Source organism: Ahaetulla prasina, chromosome 7 (assembly GCF_028640845.1).
Source record: "Ahaetulla prasina isolate Xishuangbanna chromosome 7, ASM2864084v1, whole genome shotgun sequence".
Lineage (NCBI taxonomy): Eukaryota > Metazoa > Chordata > Lepidosauria > Squamata > Colubridae > Ahaetulla > Ahaetulla prasina.
The window spans coordinates 101,583,542-101,603,223 of NC_080545.1; the positions used below are offsets into that span (position 1 = coordinate 101,583,542).

Consider the following 19,682-nt stretch of genomic DNA (forward strand, 5'->3'; position numbering starts at 1 on the left):
GAATAGTCTGACGTCATCAGCTAAGAGAACACAATAACTTGAGATGAGGTCACAGAAATCATTTATGTATAATATGAAGAGCGTCGGTCCAAGAAACTACCTTGGGGAACGCCACTTTTGACAGGAACAGGATTTGATAGAGTGTTGCCAATTTTGACCACTTGTTGTCTGTTTGACAGGAAGGCATTTATCCAATTGTGAAGAGGTCCTGAAATGCCGTAGGATTTTAGTTTTAAGAGAAGTTTATCATGTACTACTGAGTCAAAAGCTTTGCAGAAGTCTATGTAGATTGCATCTATTGCTTTTCCTTGATCAAGGTTAGTAGTCCATATGTTTTTGCAGTGGAGAAGTTGTAAGTTACATGATAATTTTTTTCTGAAACCAAATTGTTTATTAGAGAGTAGGTTGTTTGTTTCAAGGTGGAGTGTAATGGATTGGTTTATGATAGATTCCATTACTTTGCATGAGACACAACATAGAGAGATAGGTCTGTAATTTTCAACTAGGCTGGGATCTCCTTTTTTGAAGATAGGGATGACTGTGGCTAGAGACCAGAGTTTGGGAAGGGAACTAGTCGTGAAAGCTTTATTAAAGATTATGCTTAGGGGTTCTGCTATATTAATTGAAAGTTTTTTTAAAAAGTATGCACATAGTCCATCAGGTCCAATAGATAATGATGGTTTCAGGTTGCGAAGAGCTTTTTCAACATTATCTTCTGTGAAGTCTATATGTGTTAAGTCGTTGTTAACATTTTTAGTACGATTGAGGAATGTCGGATATGAGCCATCACTGTTTACAAAGACTGAGCCAAAGAATGTGTTAAAGAGGTTTGCTTTAACTGTTTCATCAGTATATTCTTTGCCGTTTGATTCTTTTAGTGGTGGAATGGATCTTGTTTCTTTAAGTTTATTGTTCACAAAATTATAAAAATCATGATTGGAATTAGTGCGTAAAAGGTCTTCTTCTTGCTTGGTGTGGTAAATGGTGCATTCAGTTTTTATTTGGTTGCAAATATTTCTGTAGCGGTTTTTGAAGTTTGCTACATGGCCCTTTTTGTTTCTTCTCCAGAGGGATTTTTTTTGGGATTGAAGCTTTTTTATTGATATGGATAATTTGTTTTTTTATTTTTTTATTTTGGTGGTGATTTGTGGTACGTATAGTTTGATGATTTTATTGATTTCAAGTAGGAATACTTTATAGTGGTCTTCTGCAGTGATACAGGTTGAGAATACATTTTGCCAGTCAAGAAATGAGAGATCATTGTTTATAAGGTCATAGTTGGCTTTTTTAAAATTATAGTTTGGAGTACTATTGTTATGACGATTTATGTGAGGGCGTCTATTTAGACAAAAGTCAATCATGCAGTGATCACTGTTGGAAAAGGGTTCTTTTATTTGTAGTCCATAAATTGAGTTCGTGTTATTACAAAAGATGAGGTTGAGGCAGTTCTTAAGTCTAGTATTGTAAGTTACTAGTTGCTTGGAGGGTGCTGCTGCTCCCATGCTTCTCCTCCTGGCTGTTCTCTCTCAGGGACCCCCTTCCTCCCCCCCTGTGATCCAGCCGTTGCTGACTCTTCGGTAGGAAGAAGGATTTTCACCACCTTGGAGGCCGGGGTGAAGGGCTCCAGGTCCCCCAGAATCAGGGCCTTCTGTAAGATTTCTCGGTGGGTCTGGCTGAGCCTGGGGGTATCGTAGTGGATTCGGATCCATGGAGTTCCTGGAAGGGAAAAGGGAGAGAGCAATATAATCCCAATTCCCTTCCGGCACTGATGATGTTACCTAGCTGGGTCATGAAACGTCTGCAAGAAAATTCAGAGAGCCCACAGTCCTCTTCCTCTTCCTCCTCCTCCTCCCACCTCTTTCTGGCACTGATGATGCTATCTAGTTGGGTCATGAAACATCTGCAAAACAACCAACCTTCCCATACCACCAAGGATTCTCTAGTTTTCTCCTCCTCTCCCTCCCCCTCTCCCTCTCCCTCCCCTCCTCTGGCTTGGGAGAGGGGACTGCACCTGCAGCTACCTGGGCCCCCTTTCTAGTGTGGGCTCTACTTTTCAGTTCAGTCGAACGCCTCCCTGGCATTGCTCCCCCCACCCTCTGGGCACTGGGGACCCGCAGCCATTACCTTTGGCCACTCGCTTCCCCGTGGAGACCAGCAGCTCCGCGCCCACCCGGGGGTTGATCCGCTGCCCCTCCTGGGTCCGTCCAGCCCCCAAGTCATGGAGCACCTGCGCGATGGGCAGAGCCTGGATCTGCTGCACGGTCCCTGCAGGGAGAGAAGACGGGCAGACTGGGTGACCCCTCCACTCTGGTGGGGAGGGGAGGAATGGGGAGGGGGAGGGACAACACACACCCCCTCCAGTTCCTGAAAGAGACTCAGTCTTTTGTGCAGCTCCTGAAACAAAGAGCATCTTGTGATGGAGAAGATCTGGGCCTATTGTGTCCCCTGTTGTTATGGACTCCTTTCTTTCTTTCTTTCTTTCTTTCTTTCTTTCTTTCTTTCTTTCTTTCTTTCTTTCTTTCTTTCTTTCTTTCTTTCCTTCCTTCCTTCCTTCCTTCTTTCTCTCCTTCCTTCCTTCCTTCCTTTCTTTCTCTCTCTCTCTCTCTTTCTTTCTTTCTTTCTTTCTTTTTTCTTTATTTTCTTTCTTCCTTCCTTCCTTTTCTTTCTCTCCTTTCTTCCTTTCTTTTTCTCTCTCTCCTTCTTTCTTTCCTTCCTTCCTTCCTTCCTTCCTTTCTCTCTCCCTCCCTCTCTCTCTCTCTCTCTTTCTTTCTTTCTTTTTCTTTTTCCCTTCCTCCCTCCCTTCCATCCATATCCATCCATCCATCCATCATCTATCTATCTATCTATCTATCTATCTATCTATCTATCTATCTATCTATCTATCTATCTATCTATCTATCTATCTATCTATCATATATTTATCTTTTTCCTTCCTTCCCCTTTATTTCTGTATAAGTATCTCAAGGCAGCAGACATATCGAAGACCCCTTTCTCCTCCCATTTTCCCCACCACAACAACCCTGTGAGGTGAGTTGGGCTGAGACAGAACGACTGGCCCAAAGTCACCCAGCTGGCTTTCATACCTAAGGCGGGACTAGAACTCACCGTCTCCTGGTGATCTTCTGACAAGCAAAGTCCATGGGGAAGCCAGATTCCCTTAACAACCAGGTTACTTACCAAATAACTGCAGTGATTCGCTTAACAACGGTGTCAAGAGAGGTCGTAAAATGGAGGAAAACTCACTTGTCAACTGTCTTGCTTAGCAAAGGAATTTGGGGGCTCCATTTTGGTCGTAAGTCAAGGACTACCTGCATTTCTAAACACCCGTCATCAATCTTTCCTCCTGCCCAGGAGCCTCTGCAGGAAAGGGCCGGAAGGAAGGGGGGGAAGGAGAGAGATTCACAGCCGCCCCCCACACCGCCCACTCCATACCCTCTTCTGGAGCCGGCAGCTCCTCCTGGATGTCAGCCACTTTCAGCACTGCCAAACGCTGCTCCTCCGTCCCTTCGCACAGCAGGCGGGACACCTCGGCCTCCACCCCTTGAGCCTCCAGCATGGCCTGGAAAGTGCGCAGGGCAGCGCCATTGCTCAGGACTTGGCCGATCTGGGCGGCCCCCGCGGGCACAGAGCCTGCTCGCCCGCTCTGCCACAGCAAGATGCCCCCTGGAGAGAGAGAGAGAGAGAGAGAAGTCAGCCAGGGTGACAAGGTCAACTGAGCCCAGAGGGAGCATTTGGAAATGGGAGGGAGGCTCAGGAGTATCTGCCAATGAGGGAGCATAAATTGCCAAGCGCAACTTGGGCGTCCTCCTGGATGGTCAGTTGTCCTTTGAAGATCACTTGACGGCCGTCTCCAGGAGAGCCTTTCACCAGGTCCGCCTGGTCCGCCAGTTGCGTCCCTTTCTGGACCGGGATGCCTTATGCACGGTCACTCATGCTCTCGTGACATCTCGCCTGGACTACTGCAATGCTCTCTACATGGGGCTCCCCTTGAGGAGCACCCGGAGATTCCAGGTAGTTCAGAATGCAGCTGCGCGGGTGATAGAGGGAGCCCCTCGTGGCTCCCATGTAACACCCCTCCTGCGCAGACTGCACTGCCTACCTGTGGTTTTCCAGGTGCGCTTCAAGGTTTTGGTAATGATCTTCAAAGCGCTCCATGGCATAGGTCCGGGTTACTTACGGGACCGCCTGCTGTCACCGAATGCCTCCCACCGGCCCGTGCGCTCTCACAGGGAGGGACTCCTCAGGGTGCCGTCGGCCAGGCAGTGCCGACTGGCAACACCCAGGGGAAGGGCCTTTTCTGTGGGGGCCCCCACTCTCTGGAACGAGCTTCCCCCAGGACTTCGTCAACTTCCTGACCTTCGGACCTTCCGCCGCGAGCTCAAGACACATCTATTTATTTGCGCAGGACTGGACTAGATTTTTTAAAAATTTTTAAATTTTAAATGTCTAAATTTTAGATTTGGTTTTAAATTGGGTTTTATTGTTTATATGTCTATTTTAAATTTTGGCCTATATAATAAGTTTTTTAGATGAATGTTTTACTTTGTATATTTATGTGTTTTTATATGGCTGTACACCGCCCTGAGTCCCTAGGGAGATAGGGCGGTATAAAAGTACGAATAAATAAATAAATAAATAAATAAAATAAATAAAATAAATGGTAGATTAAGAGGGGCCCTTGAGGTCATTTAGCCCAACCCCCTTTTCCAGGTAGGAATTCCTATTCAAGTATCCCCCACAGTTGGTGGTCAAGGACCTGCTTGGACACACTGCCCACCAGTTTGGACTGGAAAGGAGTCCCCCCCCACCCACTCTCCTGCAGCTTGTGTAGTTTTCTTCACCATCTTGAAAAAAATAAGCCATGGGTTTACTCGATGTCATTTTGTGTTGGTGGGCAAAGGTTGAACGCAATCTTAGATCTATTTGCCAGGCCGTCTGTCTATCTCCGTCTCCTGCTACAAAAGGCTGCAGAGGCATCCGTAATGGTAGGGATTGGGCGAGGGGGGTCACATATATCCCGATGTCACTGCAGAAATGTTTCCATGGGGCTTATCCCCTCCTGGTGGCTTTTTTTTTTTGTTTGTTTACATTTATACCCCGCCCTTCTCCGAAGACTCAGGGCGGCTTACAGTGTATAAGGCAATAGTCTCATTCTATTTGTATATTTTTACAAAGTCAACTTATTGCCCCCCCAACAATCTGGGTCCTCATTTTACCTACCTTATAAAGGATGGAAGGCTGAGTCAACCTTGGATTGACTTGCAAGCTTGCATGCAAATTGTAGAGCTGGAGGAGGAGGAGGAGGAGGAGGAGGAGGGGAGGGGGAGGAAAAAACAGAAGATGGAGAAAAGGACAATAGAGAAGGAGGAGAGGAATGAAGGGGAGAGAAAAAAGGAAGGGGAAGGAGAAGAGAGGAGGAGGAGGAGGAGAAAGAAGGGAAGGAAAAAGCAAGGAAAAGAGGGAGAAGGAGAAAAGAGAAAGAGATAGAGAAGGTGAAAGAGGAGGAAGCATACATTAAAAGAGAGAGAGAGACAGTCGAAGCTTCCTTTCCTACACACTGACACATCCTTCCCATCTGGCAGGCACCACACTGGGGAAAAGCTGCTGTACAGGTTTCCACACAGTTCATTCCCTGGATGGGACCTGCTTTGTCCCCAGAATGCTGATTGGTTCAATTGGGCCCCACAACAGAAGGTCCTTTTCTTGACACCTCCATGCATGGGGTGGAGAGTGAGGAAGGTGACCTTGACACAGACGAGCCAGTTCTGTTACCGAGGAGAACGACGTGGCTTATGTCGGAAGCAGTCAGATAGACACCTCCCTAACTCGCATGGGTATAGGTAGGGGAGGAGGAACACCACAATCCAGCTTGCGAGAGGTTGTTCGTTCAGCCATCTCCATCAAAGTAGACTCTGTTGATTTCGTGCTCTGATCTACCTGGTGGGGCTGACCCCCCCACCAACCTTCCTCACCCGCCATCCGTACATGCTTGAGGTGCACCATCCAAGTGTTCTGTCCCCCTTCGCCTCCGTCCGAGTGATGGCTTAATTAGCCGGCACTATCAGCTCTGTCAGCAAAATAGTGAGCGCCTGCCAAGTGACTCTGTTATCTCCCACGACACCGATGAGTCACCCAGGAACAAACTTAAACTCTTAGTTAATCAGCTGATTTGCCTGCTACGAAGAGGCACAGCAGCCCTCGCTGCCTTTATATCCTGTGGGGTGTGGCTCCATGACTCAGCACTTCCTAGGCCTGCCCCACCCCTGCTTCTGTTGTTCCCGCCTCTCCTGCCTACGAAACCTAGGGTCCAGCCAGGCCTGATTGCCATCAGCTGGGTCTGGAGGCATGGCCTGGGGGGGAGGAAGAGTCAGGGGACGGAGGCCTCGTTATCTCCTTCACCTGGCCTGCTTCTGGCTCCTGGAGCTGAACCGGTGCTCCCAAGGTAAACCCTGACGGCCCTTCCCCCTCACTTTCCAAGTCACTTTCTGGCAGGAGGCTGGCTCGGGGGGCGCAGACACAACACCAAGTGCCATCACTGAGACGCACCTAGAGTGGTGACCAGCTCACGGAGGTCCTCGGGGCCGCCTCCTTCCAGGCACTGCAAGGCTTCGAGGACTTCCAAGGAGTTGCCTACCCGGCCACCCACGGGCTCATCCATCCTGCTCAGGACTGCAGCTGTTTTCATCCCGAGCTGGTTTCCGACGGACACCTGGGGAAGATGGAGAGAACAGGCGGGAAAAGGTGAGATTTCTCCAGCCTTAGTTGGTGGAAGTAGTCCCAGATCTTTATGGAAGCTTCTGCAAGAAGGTAAATAAGTGGACCTTCCAGATGGCCCTCTTGAGTTGTACATCTTCTAAACTTCTTCTGATCTGCAGATTGGACTCAACCGTTTGGGTGAGCTGAGTTAAGAGGTGTCCAAAAAATTGTGAAGGGATTTTTGGGTTCCTTCTTCAGGTTAGAGATTCATCCTAAAGCCTTTCAGACAACCTTCAGATCTCCCGCTTGGGTGAGTGGGGGCAGGGGTTGGACTGGAGGACCTCGAGGTGTATGATCACATGTATCTGTCCCATTGAGCCCAAAGAAAAGTCCAGGATGGTATAGGATCTCCTGCCGTGAGCAGAGGGTTGGACTAGGGACTCCAAGGTCCCTTTCAACCAGAGGTGAAATCCAGCAGGTTCCGACAGGTTCTGGAGAACCAGTAGCAGAAATTTTGAGTAGTTTGGAGAACCGGCAAATACCACCTCTGGCTGGCCCCATAGTGGAGTGGGAATGGAGATTTTGCAATATCCTTCCCCTTCCACGCCCACCAAGCCACGCCCACAGAACCGGTAGTAAAAAAATGGATTTCACCACTGCTTCCAGCCCTGTTATTCTATGTTCTAACCTAGATTTCCTTAGCTGCCTTGGTTGGCTAAGGATTATGGGTGCTGAAATCTAACTCATCTGGAGGATTGCAAGTTGAAGGCGGCTAAAAGCCTATTGTTGGAGGAGAGCCATGTATCTGGTTTGCCATCTCCACCTCCATCATTTCTCAAGAGTTCCACAACTGTTCAGGAGAACATCTAAGGACACGTCCCTGCCCAGGTGGTCATAGAATGTAGAAGGGACCTCGGAGGTCTTCTAGTCTTTTAGTCAGAAGTTGTGGGCGCTCCATCCCTGAAGGCTTTCAAAAAGAGACTGGACAACCATTTGTATGAAATGATATAGGGTCTCCTGCTCAAGGAGGGGGTTGGACTAAAAAACCTCTGAGGTCCCTTCCAATTCTATTGTTGTTCTATATGTTCTAGACCAGGGGTCTCCAACCTTGGTCCCTTTAAGACTTGTGGACTTCAACTCCCAGAGTCCCTCAGCCAGCAAAGCAAATTCTGGGAGTTGAAGTCCACCAGGCTTAAAGTTGCCAAGGTTGGAGACCCCTGCTTTAAACAGCATACAGCTCCACCCCAGTACAATCACTCAATTATCCAATTAACTCGCATCCTCCCTCTCCCTCCCCAATCTATCACAAGCCACTTCAGTTGTTGCACCGTCATTCCTTAAAGTGATGGATGGTGAGAAACTGCTCCAGTGCATTTCCCTGACATCATCTAGCATGAGGCTGGGAAGTCGAAATGAGAGGAAAGCCTCCAGGCTGAACAGCCCAGCAGAGCAGGCACACAGGAAGGGTCGTCGGCCAAAGTGTGCAGCAGTAGAATGGCGATCTCACACAAATGGCGGCCCCAAGTACCGTCGCAGGGCTGGGGCTGACAATTCAATTTCTGTCTCATCTGCCTTTTATCCCCAGAGCTAGAGTGGAGCTTTGCTAGCAGCAGTGGCTCTTCTGTCCCAAGGACCGGCCCATAGATTTCCACTGCTCTCCTCTCCTCTGCCTTCTGCATATCTGTGCATCAGGCACTGGACCCATGTTGTGCCTCGCTCGCCCCCCTCTCCGCAGCTGGGCCCCTCTCATCTCCTGCTATCTCAGCCAGAGACTGATAGTGCAGAAGAATGTCCTGGCATGCCTCCAGCCCCCAGCCCTGGCACCATGCCCGGACAAACCGAGCAAACAAACCTCCCCCCGATAGCATGTGCGCCTGAAGCCAGCCATGAGCTGGAATTACCGGCAGCTGGGGACGAAACGATGCAGTGGATAGATCCACGCTTCCGGAGAATGGAGAGGCGATGTCAGGAAAAGGAAGGGAGGGGCAGGCCTGGATAAGTGCTGAGTCATGGAGCCACACCCCATGGCCTATATAAAGGATCTGCTTTTTGGCATTCCTTGAGTCAGGCAAAGTCTCATCTGGATTGCTGAAGTCACATCCTGGTCTCCTGCCTGCCTTGAGAACTCTGATAGGACTTTGGCAGAGCTGCAGAGGCTTTGCGGCCACGCTTGATAGGGACTTCCCCGACCCGGCCGTCAGAGGAGGAGTGGGACACGACAACCCAGCTGTTCCTCCTCTTCCTCATCAGCCTTCTCCAGACTTGGGAGCTGTTGACTCGCCTCTGTCTCTATCTCTCTGACAGCTCCATTCCCTCTTTCCCCTCCTCTGATTTGGCTATTGGAGGGGCCGGCAGCCGATAGGCCACAACACTTCTGTCCCAAGGGATTGAGCTTCATCCTTGCAAAGGTGGCTGCTCAGATGGAAGAGATGGTCTTCATCTCCAAGGACAACATTGGGGAGAAGGAAACCCATCCCTTTGTGATGCTAACCATCACCATCATCCGAACCCCAACCCTCCAAAGACACCGGATGGGGCAGCTTCGGTCTTACCAGGCTTCGGGCAAGCTGTTCAGCACTCTCCAGTGTATGGTACAAGGCGGCACTGCCAAATTTGACATCCAGCACCAGAGCGGAAAGCTTCTCCACTACCTTCTTACTCAGGATGGAACCTAAGGGCCAAGAAAGGAGCCGCTGAGACCATGGTGCACAGCTCTTCCCCCCGAGCTCATAGAAACCTAGAAAGTTGAAGACAGAAAAAGACCTAGTGGCCCATCGAGTTTGCCCTTCAAGTTTTGTTAGTTTTGTTAGTTTTGTTTTTAATTTATTTCTTATTTTTTAAGTAACATTTTTATATTTTATTTTTATTTTTGGCAGATGATAGATACGAGACTGGTGCGGTGGCCTAGAGGTGGAGCTCTCGCCTCACAACCAGGAGAGGCTGTGAGTTCGATCCTAGGTAGAGGATTTCTTTCTCTGGGCACAATGAGAATATATCTGCTGAACAAAACTCCACATTGGCAACACGAAGGGCATCCGGCCAGTAAAACACTCAGCTCCATTCAATTGCCCAGACTCCACCCCACAAGGGATTATGGAGTTGTTAAAAGAAAAAAAGAAGAAGATAGATTTGTGTTTATCCCAATTATGCTTAAACTCATTTCCTGGTGATTGATCCAAAATCTCCGCTGGAAGTCAGTTACAAGCTCCCACTCCTCTTTTTGTGAAGTACAGGTAGTCCTGGACTTACGACCACAATTGTGCCCAACATTTCTGTTGCTAAGTGAGACATGTGTTAGGTGAGTTAGGTAACCTGGTTGTTATGTGAATCTGGCACCCACATGGACTCAACTTCTCAGAAGGTTAAAATGGGGATCGCACAAGCACGAAGCCGAAAGCGCCAGCCTGAAGATGACAAGTGAGACCTCGTCGAAACGTTGCCAAGATACTCTCAATCTTACACGGGAAAAGACCTGAATATGCCAAGACCTACATACATATATGTTTGTATGTATTAATATAACAAGGTATATGTAATAATAAGAGGAAGGTTTAGAAATTGATGAGCGGTAGTATTAGGTATGTTTAGATAATATGAAACAATGGAAACGAAATGTAGTAACTATGAATATTATATCTATTTGTATTAAAATGTATGATACCTAGCAGAGGTGGGTTTCAGCAGGTTCTGACCAGTTCTGGAGAACCGGTAGCAGAAATTTTGAGTAGTTCGGAGAACTGGTAGTAAAAATTCTGACTGGCCCCACCCCCATCTATTCTCTGCCTCCCAAATCCCAACTGATTGGGAGGAAATGGGGATTTTGCAGTAGCCTTCCCCCAGGAGCGGGGTGGGAATGAAGATTTTACAGTATCCTTCCCCTGCCACGCCCACCAAGCCATGCCACGCCCACCAAGCCATGCCACACCCACCAAGTCACGCCCACAGAACCGGTAGTAAAAAAAATTGAAACCGACCACTGATACCCAGATATCACACTATTCATGTACTGATATGTATAAATAATATGAAATAAAAAACTTGAAAAAAGGGCTGAGAAATCCTGTCGGAATTCAGTGCCGGCCGTGAGACAGTCCAGCGTCAGAGGACCTACTGATGATGAGGGGCAGGCTGTCCACCGTGGCTGTGACATCTCTCAGGGCATAGAGGACTTTGTCAGCTGGGACCAGATGTTGGCTTTGCTCTACAATGCAGCAACCGACTTTTTCCAGGATCTCTTTCATCTGCAGGAGGAAAAAAAAGCCCATCATTTGGGGTCCAAGAAGCAGGACTCTCTCCTGGTTCTTCCTTCATTGCCCAGGCAAGGCTTGAGTAAGGGAGAACCTCAGCCCAAGTTCTCACAACGCCCTAAACCAAAAACATACTGGTATCTTTTGGATCTAATCGAAGGGAACTCATAGAAGAAAACCTTTGTAGCTCAGGGTTGAACTGTGAGGTCCTTGGTGCTTTCTGAGCTTGGCGGTTTCCTCGCAGATGTTTTGTGACCCAAGTAGGGAACATCATCAGTGCTAGAGGGGAGGGGGGTTTGTGAGAAGTGGAGGAGGGGGCAGGAGGAAGAGGAGGAAGACGAGCAGAAGGAGAAGGACTGTATGGTCAGTTTGGCTGCTGGCTTCAGATATTTCATGACCCAACAAGGGAACATCGTCAGTGCTAGAAGGGAGAGGCGTTGTGGAGAAGTGGGGGAGGGTGGAGGGGTGAGGAGTAGGAGGACTGGGATACTGGGACACCAGGACACTGGGGTCCTTGCAGTGGTGGGATTCAGCCAGTTCGCACCACTTTGGGAGAACCGGTTGTTAACGTTCTGAGCAGTTTGGCAAACTGGTTGTTGGAAGAAATCATTAGGGCAGAGAACCGGTTGTTAAACTACTTGAATCCCATCACTGGGTCCTTGGTTATTTTCTTGCAAACATTTCATAATCCAATTAGAGAAAACTAGGGATTTGCTTTCAGTACAAGTTGTTTTGCTCTCTTGTTAAGAAACTGCCAAGAAAACAGTAACACCCTCAGCCACAATGACAGAACAACCCCACTCCCTTCTAACACTGATGCTTTTATCTAGTTGGGTCATGAAGCACAGTGGTCTTCTCACCTGCTCTGGGCTCTGGGAAACGCAGAAGCCTGGCACGGATTCCAACTTGTCCAGCGTGCCCCCAGTATGGCCCAGTCCCCGGCCACTGATCATGGGCACCTGCTCAGGAGAAAGAGGCACCAAGGGTTAACTGTGTTAGAAATTCTGTTTAAATAGAACAAACAAAGAGTACAGTCACCATGTGCTTTACTGCTTAACTACTTTTAACTGTAGCAAGAAACAGAAAAATCTACTTAGAACAGAAGAGCATAGAGCCATGATGGCAAACCTATGGCACGCATGCCACAGGTGGCACGCGGAGCCATATCGATGGGCATGCAAGCATTGTCCTAGCTTGGCTCCAGTGCGCGCACTGGCCAGCTAATTTTCAGGCCTTCTGGGCTCACCGGAAGTCAGGAAACAGGCTGTTTTCGGCTTCTGGAGGGCCTCTGGGGGGTGGGGAAGGCCCATTTTTCGCTCTCCCCAGGCTCCAAAGGCTTTCTAGGAGCCTGGGGAGGGCAAAAACAGCCTTGCCCACCCCCCAGAGGCCCTCCGGAGGCTGGAAACATGCACGCAAGAGAATCTGCTCTTCCAGTTCCCGGCGCTCCCCCACGCTCCCATTTCGGCTGAATACTACTGTAGTTGTTGCATAGAAATACATTCAAACAATGAATTCCAACGAACTGTGTGGTGAAGGAGACAAAAATGCCTCTGGGACCTGCTCGTAAGAAGAAGGAGCAGCCTCGTTCCCCGTTCCTGGGCAAAGGAAGCCCTCCCACCCAAGTCTTTGAGTGATCCAGTTGCTGACGTTCATTTTGTGCCTTGGAGAAGCACTAAGAGAGGGGTTTAAGTTTCAGTGCTTGACCCCCAATCTTAAATATCAGATTTGAAGAAAACTCTACCCATTCCCAATTCTGCAGCATTAATGTTCCTTCTTGGGGTTTTCTCATTTCAGATTCTGCCCTGGTAAAGCAAAAAACGGGCACCCCAAAATTTAGAGCAAAGTTAGATAAACTTGGTAGTTTGAAGATGGGTGGACTTCAACTCCCATAATTCCCCAACCAGCCAATCTTTCTCAACCTCAGCCTCTTTAAGATGTCCACAAGGGAATTCTGGGAGTTGAAATCCACCCATCTTAAAGCGCTGAAGGTTGAGAAACACAGGTTTGGAGGCTGACACGCAATGTCAGATTCTTGGCTTCTCTGTCCCCAGAGTCCACTGGAGTGGCTGCTCCTGAACCCAGCACCTGTTGAGTTCAGCATCTCTACCACGCTTTATTTTGTAGCTGTTAATCCCAACTTTGGCCAGTTTTAGAATTAGAATTCTTTACTGGCCAAGTTTGATGGGACACACGAGGAATTTGTCTTCGGTGCATAAGCTCTCAGTGTACATAAAAGCTATAAGTGATAAATCATGATCATCATCATCATTAAAATGCATTCATCATAAATCATAAGATACAATACTTAGGGATAGTCGTAGGATACTAAACAAGCAATCAACATAAATGATACTAGGAAATTAAATAAAACAATATATATCGTAAAGATACAAACAACAAAGTTATGACTTTGTTGCTCATATCTTTATGATTTACATTGTAAGTAGAAAAGGAGATACGGAATAGGAAAGATGAGAAGAAATCCAGGGAACCTAGATTTGCAGAGTACCGGCCCACATTCAGACGTAAAGAGAACCAGGATTCACAGCCAGCTGGCAGCAAAGCCAGATTTAACCATCAAGATGGCATCTGGCCATCCTGACTCACCTTGCAGCCACAGGCCGCCAACGCAGGAGCCAGGGGCAGGCTGATTTTGTCCCCCACGCCCCCCGTGGAGTGCTTGTCCACCAGCAGTCCTCGCCATTGTGCCGGCCACTCCAAGGTAGTCCCCGAAGCAGCGATTTCCCGGGTCAGCACCAACGTCTCGGACAGCTCCATGCCTCTCAAACGGATGGCCATCAACATGGCCCCTGGAAGAAGAGAGGAGAGTGGTGGATGGGGGTCCCGGCTGGAAAAAGGGGGCGAGGGAAGGTAGGAGAGGCCTCATGGCTGCAAACCAAGATGGCTAAGTCGTGGTTTAACTGTAGCTAAGCCCACTAAATGGGAAAGCGTTGTTTGTAAAATTAAAGTCCAACGACTTTGGACTTCCGGATAAAGGAAATGGTCTTGAGTTAAAAGATTTACTGGTCAGCTTCGGAAGGACAAATATTCACAGAATTATTCACAGAATTGGTTAAACATAGATGAGTTTTGGAGACTGTAATAAATCATGGCACCAATTTATTGATGAGGGTATGACTGTAAATCAATTATGAGTTTTGGTTTTTTGTTTTCTCAGTTTCCTTCCCCCTCTTAATAGTTTCATGTATGCTTTTTCCTTGAGTGCATTTAATTTAATTAATTTTAGCACTTATTTAATAGACATTTCATTCTTTAATCAAAATATTTAATTTAAAAGTATTTCATTCTTTTGTTAAAATGCTTAATTTAAAAATATTTCATTCTTTCACTTAAAATATTTAATTATTCAATTCAAAAACTTTTAATTATTTCCTTAATTTTTTAAATTTGAAAATGTTTAAGCGTGTCCTTTAAAAATATTCAGTGATTTCATTTAAAAATTCATTCTTTCATTTAAAACATTTTTGTGTTTCATTTCAAAATATGTAACATTCTATTATAATTTTTTTAATTATTTTATTTCAATTCTTCCTTTTAAAATATTCAATTACTTCATTTAAAAGTATTTAACTCTTTCAATTGAATTTTTTGCATTATTTAATTTTAAAAATACTGAATTTTGGGGGAAAAAACCAGTCCATTTGCAAACCACAGCTGTGTTATAATTTTTTTAATTATTGGATTTAATTTTTAAAAATTCTTTCTTTTAAAATATTCAATTATTTCATTTAAAAACATTTAACTCTTTCAATTGGATTTTTTAAAAAAATTGTTTGATTTTAAAGATATTGATTTTTTTTTTGTTTAAAAAAAGAGAAGCCCTCATTTGCAAACCGTGGTTTTGGTCCAAAGGAGTTGATGGCCGAAGAGTCCCTCCCCGTCCCCATGCCAGCCCCTCCCCAACTCCGTCCCACCGCCTCTGCCAGGCTCACCGATTTGCCCCTCCCGCGACCTGCCACTGCCGAGAGTTTGCACGAAGTAGCGGATTTCCTCCCGCTGAAGCGTCTCACCATCCCGTTTCTTCCGAATAATTCCAGGGATGTTGATTTGACCGCCTTCCTCCGGGGCCGTGGAGCTGGGCCCTGCCAAGGCAAAGCAGGGGCCATGGTGAAAATGGGGAGGGGGCAACGATTTGGCAGAAAAAAAGGGCCTTTCCCCCTCCTTATCCCCCCTCTAAAAAGCATCATGATCTCCCCCGCTTAGCAGAGGGGACACTGCACTCTGCACACAGGCAGAGCAGCTGCGGCTCAGCCATCCTGAAGGATCTGATTCCATCTCCCCCTATGTGCCTTGCCTTGAATTGACCAAGACCCCTCCTGCCAAGACCCCCAAATATGTAAATAGCCACATCGCCCCCCCCATCCCATGGAGGTCATCACATTGCTAATAATGCACCCCCTCCTTGAAAGTTGAGGAGGGAGGATTACCTGGACGGCTCGAATTTCTTGGGGAAGACATCACCTGTGGAAAGAATGACAATGCAATCGGGGCTGCTCTGCTCACATTTTTTTTTAATTTACATTTATATCCCGCCCTTCTCCAAAGACTCAGGGCGGCTTACAGTGTGTAAGGCAATAGTCTCATCCTATTTGTATATTTTACAAAGTCAACTTATTGCCCCCCCAACAATCTGGGTCCTCATTTTACCTACCTTATAAAGGATGAAAGGCTGAGTCAACCTTGGGCCTGGTGGGACTAGAACCTGCAGTAATTGCAGGCTGCTGTGTTTTAATAACAGGCTATCTTACAGCCTGAGCCACCACATTCACACACTGCGGGTGTGAGGAGCCTTTATGAAGACTTCCAAACCTGAAATTAGCATTCCTTGGTGCTGGAATGCAACCCCAATATTTCCCAGCCAATGGAAGGGGGCTTAGGGCAGCCCGGAGTGTCTTCTCAGCATCTACAAGAAGAATGCTTCTTAATCTCGTACGGGGTAGTCCTCGACTTACAACCATTAGTTTAGCAAGAGTTTGAAGTTACAACGGGGGCTGAAAAAGGTGATTTACAACCGGGATTCATACTTAGGACTCTTCTCTGCATCTACACGTTGAGAAGACCTCTTAACATTTTACAGGTAACGTAGGTTAGGACCATTAGTTCAGCAGCAGTTTGAAGGTCTGACGGGGCTGAGGAAAATGACTTGCAACCCGTCCTCGCACTTACGACCATTGCAACTTTCCCACGGTTACACGATCAAAATTTGGCGACTGGCGTGTATTTGATGGTTTCCACCTCCCGGCGCTGCCACACGGTCACCATTTACGAACTTTGTGACCAGCTTCTGATAGCCAAAGTTAGTGGGGGAAACCAGATTTACTTAAGGATCACACAATTCATTTAACAGCTGTAGTGATTTGATTAATGGCCACGGTCAAAAAAAGGTTATAAAACCACTGGCAAATCCAATTCATCCAATTCTGATAAGAATCTCACCTTGCTATTCTAAATATTCAGCGAGTTGCTGGCGAGATTGTAAATCGAAGGGAAGGTTTTTTGAGCTCCTGTTGGGAAGGTCAGAAAGTTTTAAATTTTTAGAAAAAGAAGTTTAATAAAATGTTAAGCATAACTAAATAGAAGAATGGGGTTCACCTGAGCTTGGCTTGCTGCACATATTTGAATCAAACATTTAGTTAATATTACAAATTGCAGAATCTTTCTGTGGCATTAATGACATTAGGTTTATCCAATCCAAGTAATGTAAGGTTTTGAATTGTGGGCCTCCCAGAGTCATGTGCTGAGATGGACGGCTATAGAAATAGGAAGGAAGGAAGGAAGGAAGGAAGGAAGGAAGGAAGGAAGGAAGGAAGGAAGGAAGGAAGGAGAAAGCAAGAATAAAAGAATGAGAGAGAGAGAAAGGAAGGAAGGAAGGAGAATGAAAATGAATGAATGAAAGTAAGGAAGAGGGAGGGAGGGAGCAAAGAGAGAGGGAGGAGGGAAGGAAAAAAGAAAGAAAAAAGAAAGAAAACAAAAGAATGAGAGAAAGAAAGATCCTTTTTCACAGGCTTTAAAGTTCCCCTGCTTGCAAGTTTACCCAACTTTCATTTTCCTTGTTCTGAAGCAGCTGCAGGAAAAGGGCTGGTCTGGAGGAGAAATTAGTCATCTGTTTTTTGCTCTCTACCGATGCACAGGGGAGCTTGAAGCTGATGACTAACAAATGTGCAAATGACTACTTGTGCCATTTTCTGGCAATGCCAAGAAGGAAGTGGTTGGTCATCTCTTCTGAGATTCTGCCTCTTGGTTTGCTGGATTTCTCAGCTTGACCTCCAGCTCTGGGATGCAGGAAAAACAGACCTGTGGGGCTTTTCTACTACTAGGGCTCTCTTGCACAGACGCTGCCTAAGCTTAGAGGAAGGTACAAAAAGGGGGTTGAGAGAGACAGAAAGAGAGTGAGAGAGAAAGAAAGAGAAAGAAAGAGAGAGAGAGAGAGAAAGAGAAAAAAGAAAGAAAGAAAGAGAGAGAGAGAGAAAGAGAAAAAGAAAGAAAGAAAGAGGAAGGAAGGAAGGAAGGAAGGAAGGAAGGAAGGAAGGAAGGAAGGAAGGAAGGAAGGAAGGAAGGAAGGAAGGGTCCATAAAAACAGGGGATGCAAGGGGCTTAGATGTTCTCCATCACATGATGTTCTGAAACAAACAGGAGCTACCAAAAAGGGAGGGAGGGAGGGAGGAAAGAGAAAGAAAGAAAGAAAGAAAGAATTCCCCCACAAGCTTCAAAGTTCCCCTGCTTGCAAGTTTACCCTAATTTCTTTTTCCTTGTTCTGAAGCAGTTGCAGGAAAAGGGCTGCTCTGGATGCGAAATTAGTCATCTGTTTTTTGCTCTCTACCGATGCACAGGGGGAGCTTGAAGCTGATGACTAACAAATGTGCCTAGAAGACCCCCAAGATCCCTTCTACTCTGTTATTCTGTATTCTGACATGATAGCTGCCTTCCAGTATTTGAGGGGCTGCCACAAAGAAGAGGGGGGGGCAACTTATTCTCCAAAGCACCCGAAGGCAGGACAAGGAACAACGGATGGAAACTAATCAAGGAGAGAAGAAACGAAGAGGGAAACTTCCTGACAGTGAGAACAATTAACCAGGGGAACAGTTTGCCACCAGAAATTGCGAGTGCTTCCTCACTGGACGTTTTTAAGAAAAGCTGTTTGTTTGAAATGGTAGACGGTCTTCTGCTCAAGCAGAGGGTTGGGCTAGAAGACCTCCAAGGTCCCTCCAACTCTTGTTATTCTGCATTTTGGGTCCCTTCGCGGTGCCCGTCCAAGAAGGGAAAGAAAGGGAAGCTGCAGGAATGAGGAAAGGACTATGAACTCTTCCAATCCGGAAAGGGAGGGAGAGGAGGAGGAGGAGACAAACAGGTGGGTGAAAGGAAGCTGAGGAGAGGAGACCCAGCCCTGACAGGTGACTGGGTTGTCACCGTCTCCAGGTAGCTTCCCTGAAGCACCTGCCCAGACCCCTGAGGTTAGGTTGGCCACACCTGGAGAACTCACCTGCCGGCTCCGAGGTCCTTCCTGGGGTGAAGGAGTAAGCAGACGCCCGGCCGTAAGTCCCACCAGACACACCCTGGTCCTCTTCCAGGGATAGAGGAAGAGGAGGATGTGAGGCTGGCCTTGGCAGAGGAAGAGGAAGAGCACAAGCAGGATCCGGGCACAGGAGAAGGAGAAGAGCAAGGGGCAGAGAGCAGCAGCACCAGCTTTCCTTGGAGCAGAGCAGAACCGAAAGTTGGCTGCAGGGTTTTTTTCAGAGGCCTGTCTTTCTCCAAGCCAAGCAGGAAAAAAAAATCAAAAAGTGCCTTTTAGGGTGGTTTTTTGTTGTTGTTTTTTGGTTCCAACTGCTTCCTTGCTAGCCAGAGCAAAAGATTGCCTGGGGCCTTTGGCAAGAACTGGAAATGTTGCAATGCGGTTCCTGTCACATTTTCTGTTGCTTCTGTTAATCTTTGACGGGTTTGGGGTGGGTGGGTGTGCAAACATGTTTTTTTTTTAAAAAAATTAAAACCATGGTTTTTACCCATTGCTGTCCTGCTACAATCTCAGGGGTTTATAGAGCGTGGAAGTGACCCAAGCATGGTTGGCATCAAGATTTCTGCATTGGGCTTTTATTTTTTTAAAAAATGAAAAAATATTGGACAAAAATACATACATGGCTGGGGAAAAAATGACAAAACAGCATATGAATTTGAAACCAGAGACATTGTTGTTGGGCCTTTTACAGGATAAGTATCGTAAAGGGAATACATATTTGATTTTACACGTAACTGGCTGCAGCTAGAATTGTATTTGCAACAACAGTGGAAAAGTGACCAGATTCCAACGGATTGAAAATGTGATTTAAAAAAAATACTAGAATGTGCAGAAATGTATAGGCTAACACTTATAATTAAGGAAAAGAAAGAAACTGAATACTGTTCGACTTAGGACTTATTTTCTCAATGGTTAGCTGACGAAAACAGGAGCTAGAAACAGGGGAAATATATAGAAAGGATCAGTGATATAAGGAAGGTATGTTAAATGGGTTGCGCAAACATTATTAATAATATTATTATAATCAGTACTAATGTAACGAATACTGTTGTAAACATTTTGATTATTATTTCCTAAAACTTTTTGTACCCAGACAGCACACTGTTTAACTGAAATTGGAATTTTTATATGTTATAGAAAAAACAAAACCCTTGAAATAAAACAGATTTCAGCATTGGGCTAATAAACTTTTATTTTATTTTATTTTT

General features: G+C 46.4%; 1 protein-coding gene across 3 annotated transcripts; it reads right to left on the bottom strand.

Moving 5' to 3' along the window:
- Positions 1–1,198: 1,198 nt before the first annotated feature.
- Positions 1,199–18,706, bottom strand: TYMP (thymidine phosphorylase). 3 transcript variants are annotated; one of them, XM_058191294.1, is made up of 13 exons: positions 18,445–18,706; positions 16,401–16,468; positions 15,774–15,867; positions 15,392–15,425; positions 14,897–15,046; positions 13,551–13,753; positions 11,804–11,902; positions 10,808–10,937; positions 9,249–9,433; positions 6,547–6,709; positions 3,433–3,663; positions 2,125–2,265; positions 1,199–1,716 (listed from the first exon to the last, which is right to left on the bottom strand). In XM_058191294.1, exons 4-13 carry the CDS (start codon positions 15,420–15,422, stop codon positions 1,472–1,474), a joined length of 1,578 nt encoding a protein of 525 aa, XP_058047277.1. In that variant the 5' UTR covers positions 15,423–15,425; positions 15,774–15,867; positions 16,401–16,468; positions 18,445–18,706; the 3' UTR covers positions 1,199–1,471. The 3 variants fall into 3 exon arrangements, with proteins under 3 accessions (XP_058047277.1, XP_058047276.1, XP_058047278.1); XM_058191293.1 differs by lacking the exon at positions 15,774–15,867 and having other exon boundaries at positions 1,201–1,716; positions 18,445–18,705; XM_058191295.1 differs by lacking the exon at positions 15,774–15,867 and having other exon boundaries at positions 1,217–1,716; positions 9,249–9,367; positions 18,445–18,702.
- Between the last annotated feature and the right edge of the window lie 976 nt (positions 18,707–19,682).

Coding starts and splice junctions, on each gene's coding strand:
- TYMP (XM_058191294.1), bottom strand. CDS start 15,422: ATGTCTTCCCCAAGAAATTCGAGCCGTCCAG. Junction 13,754..14,896: donor GTCGCGGGAGGGGCAAATCG/GTGAGCCTGGCA, acceptor CTCTTCTTCCAG/GGGCCATGTTGATGGCCATC. Junction 10,938..11,803: donor TTTCCCAGAGCCCAGAGCAG/GTGAGAAGACCA, acceptor TTCCTCCTGCAG/ATGAAAGAGATCCTGGAAAA.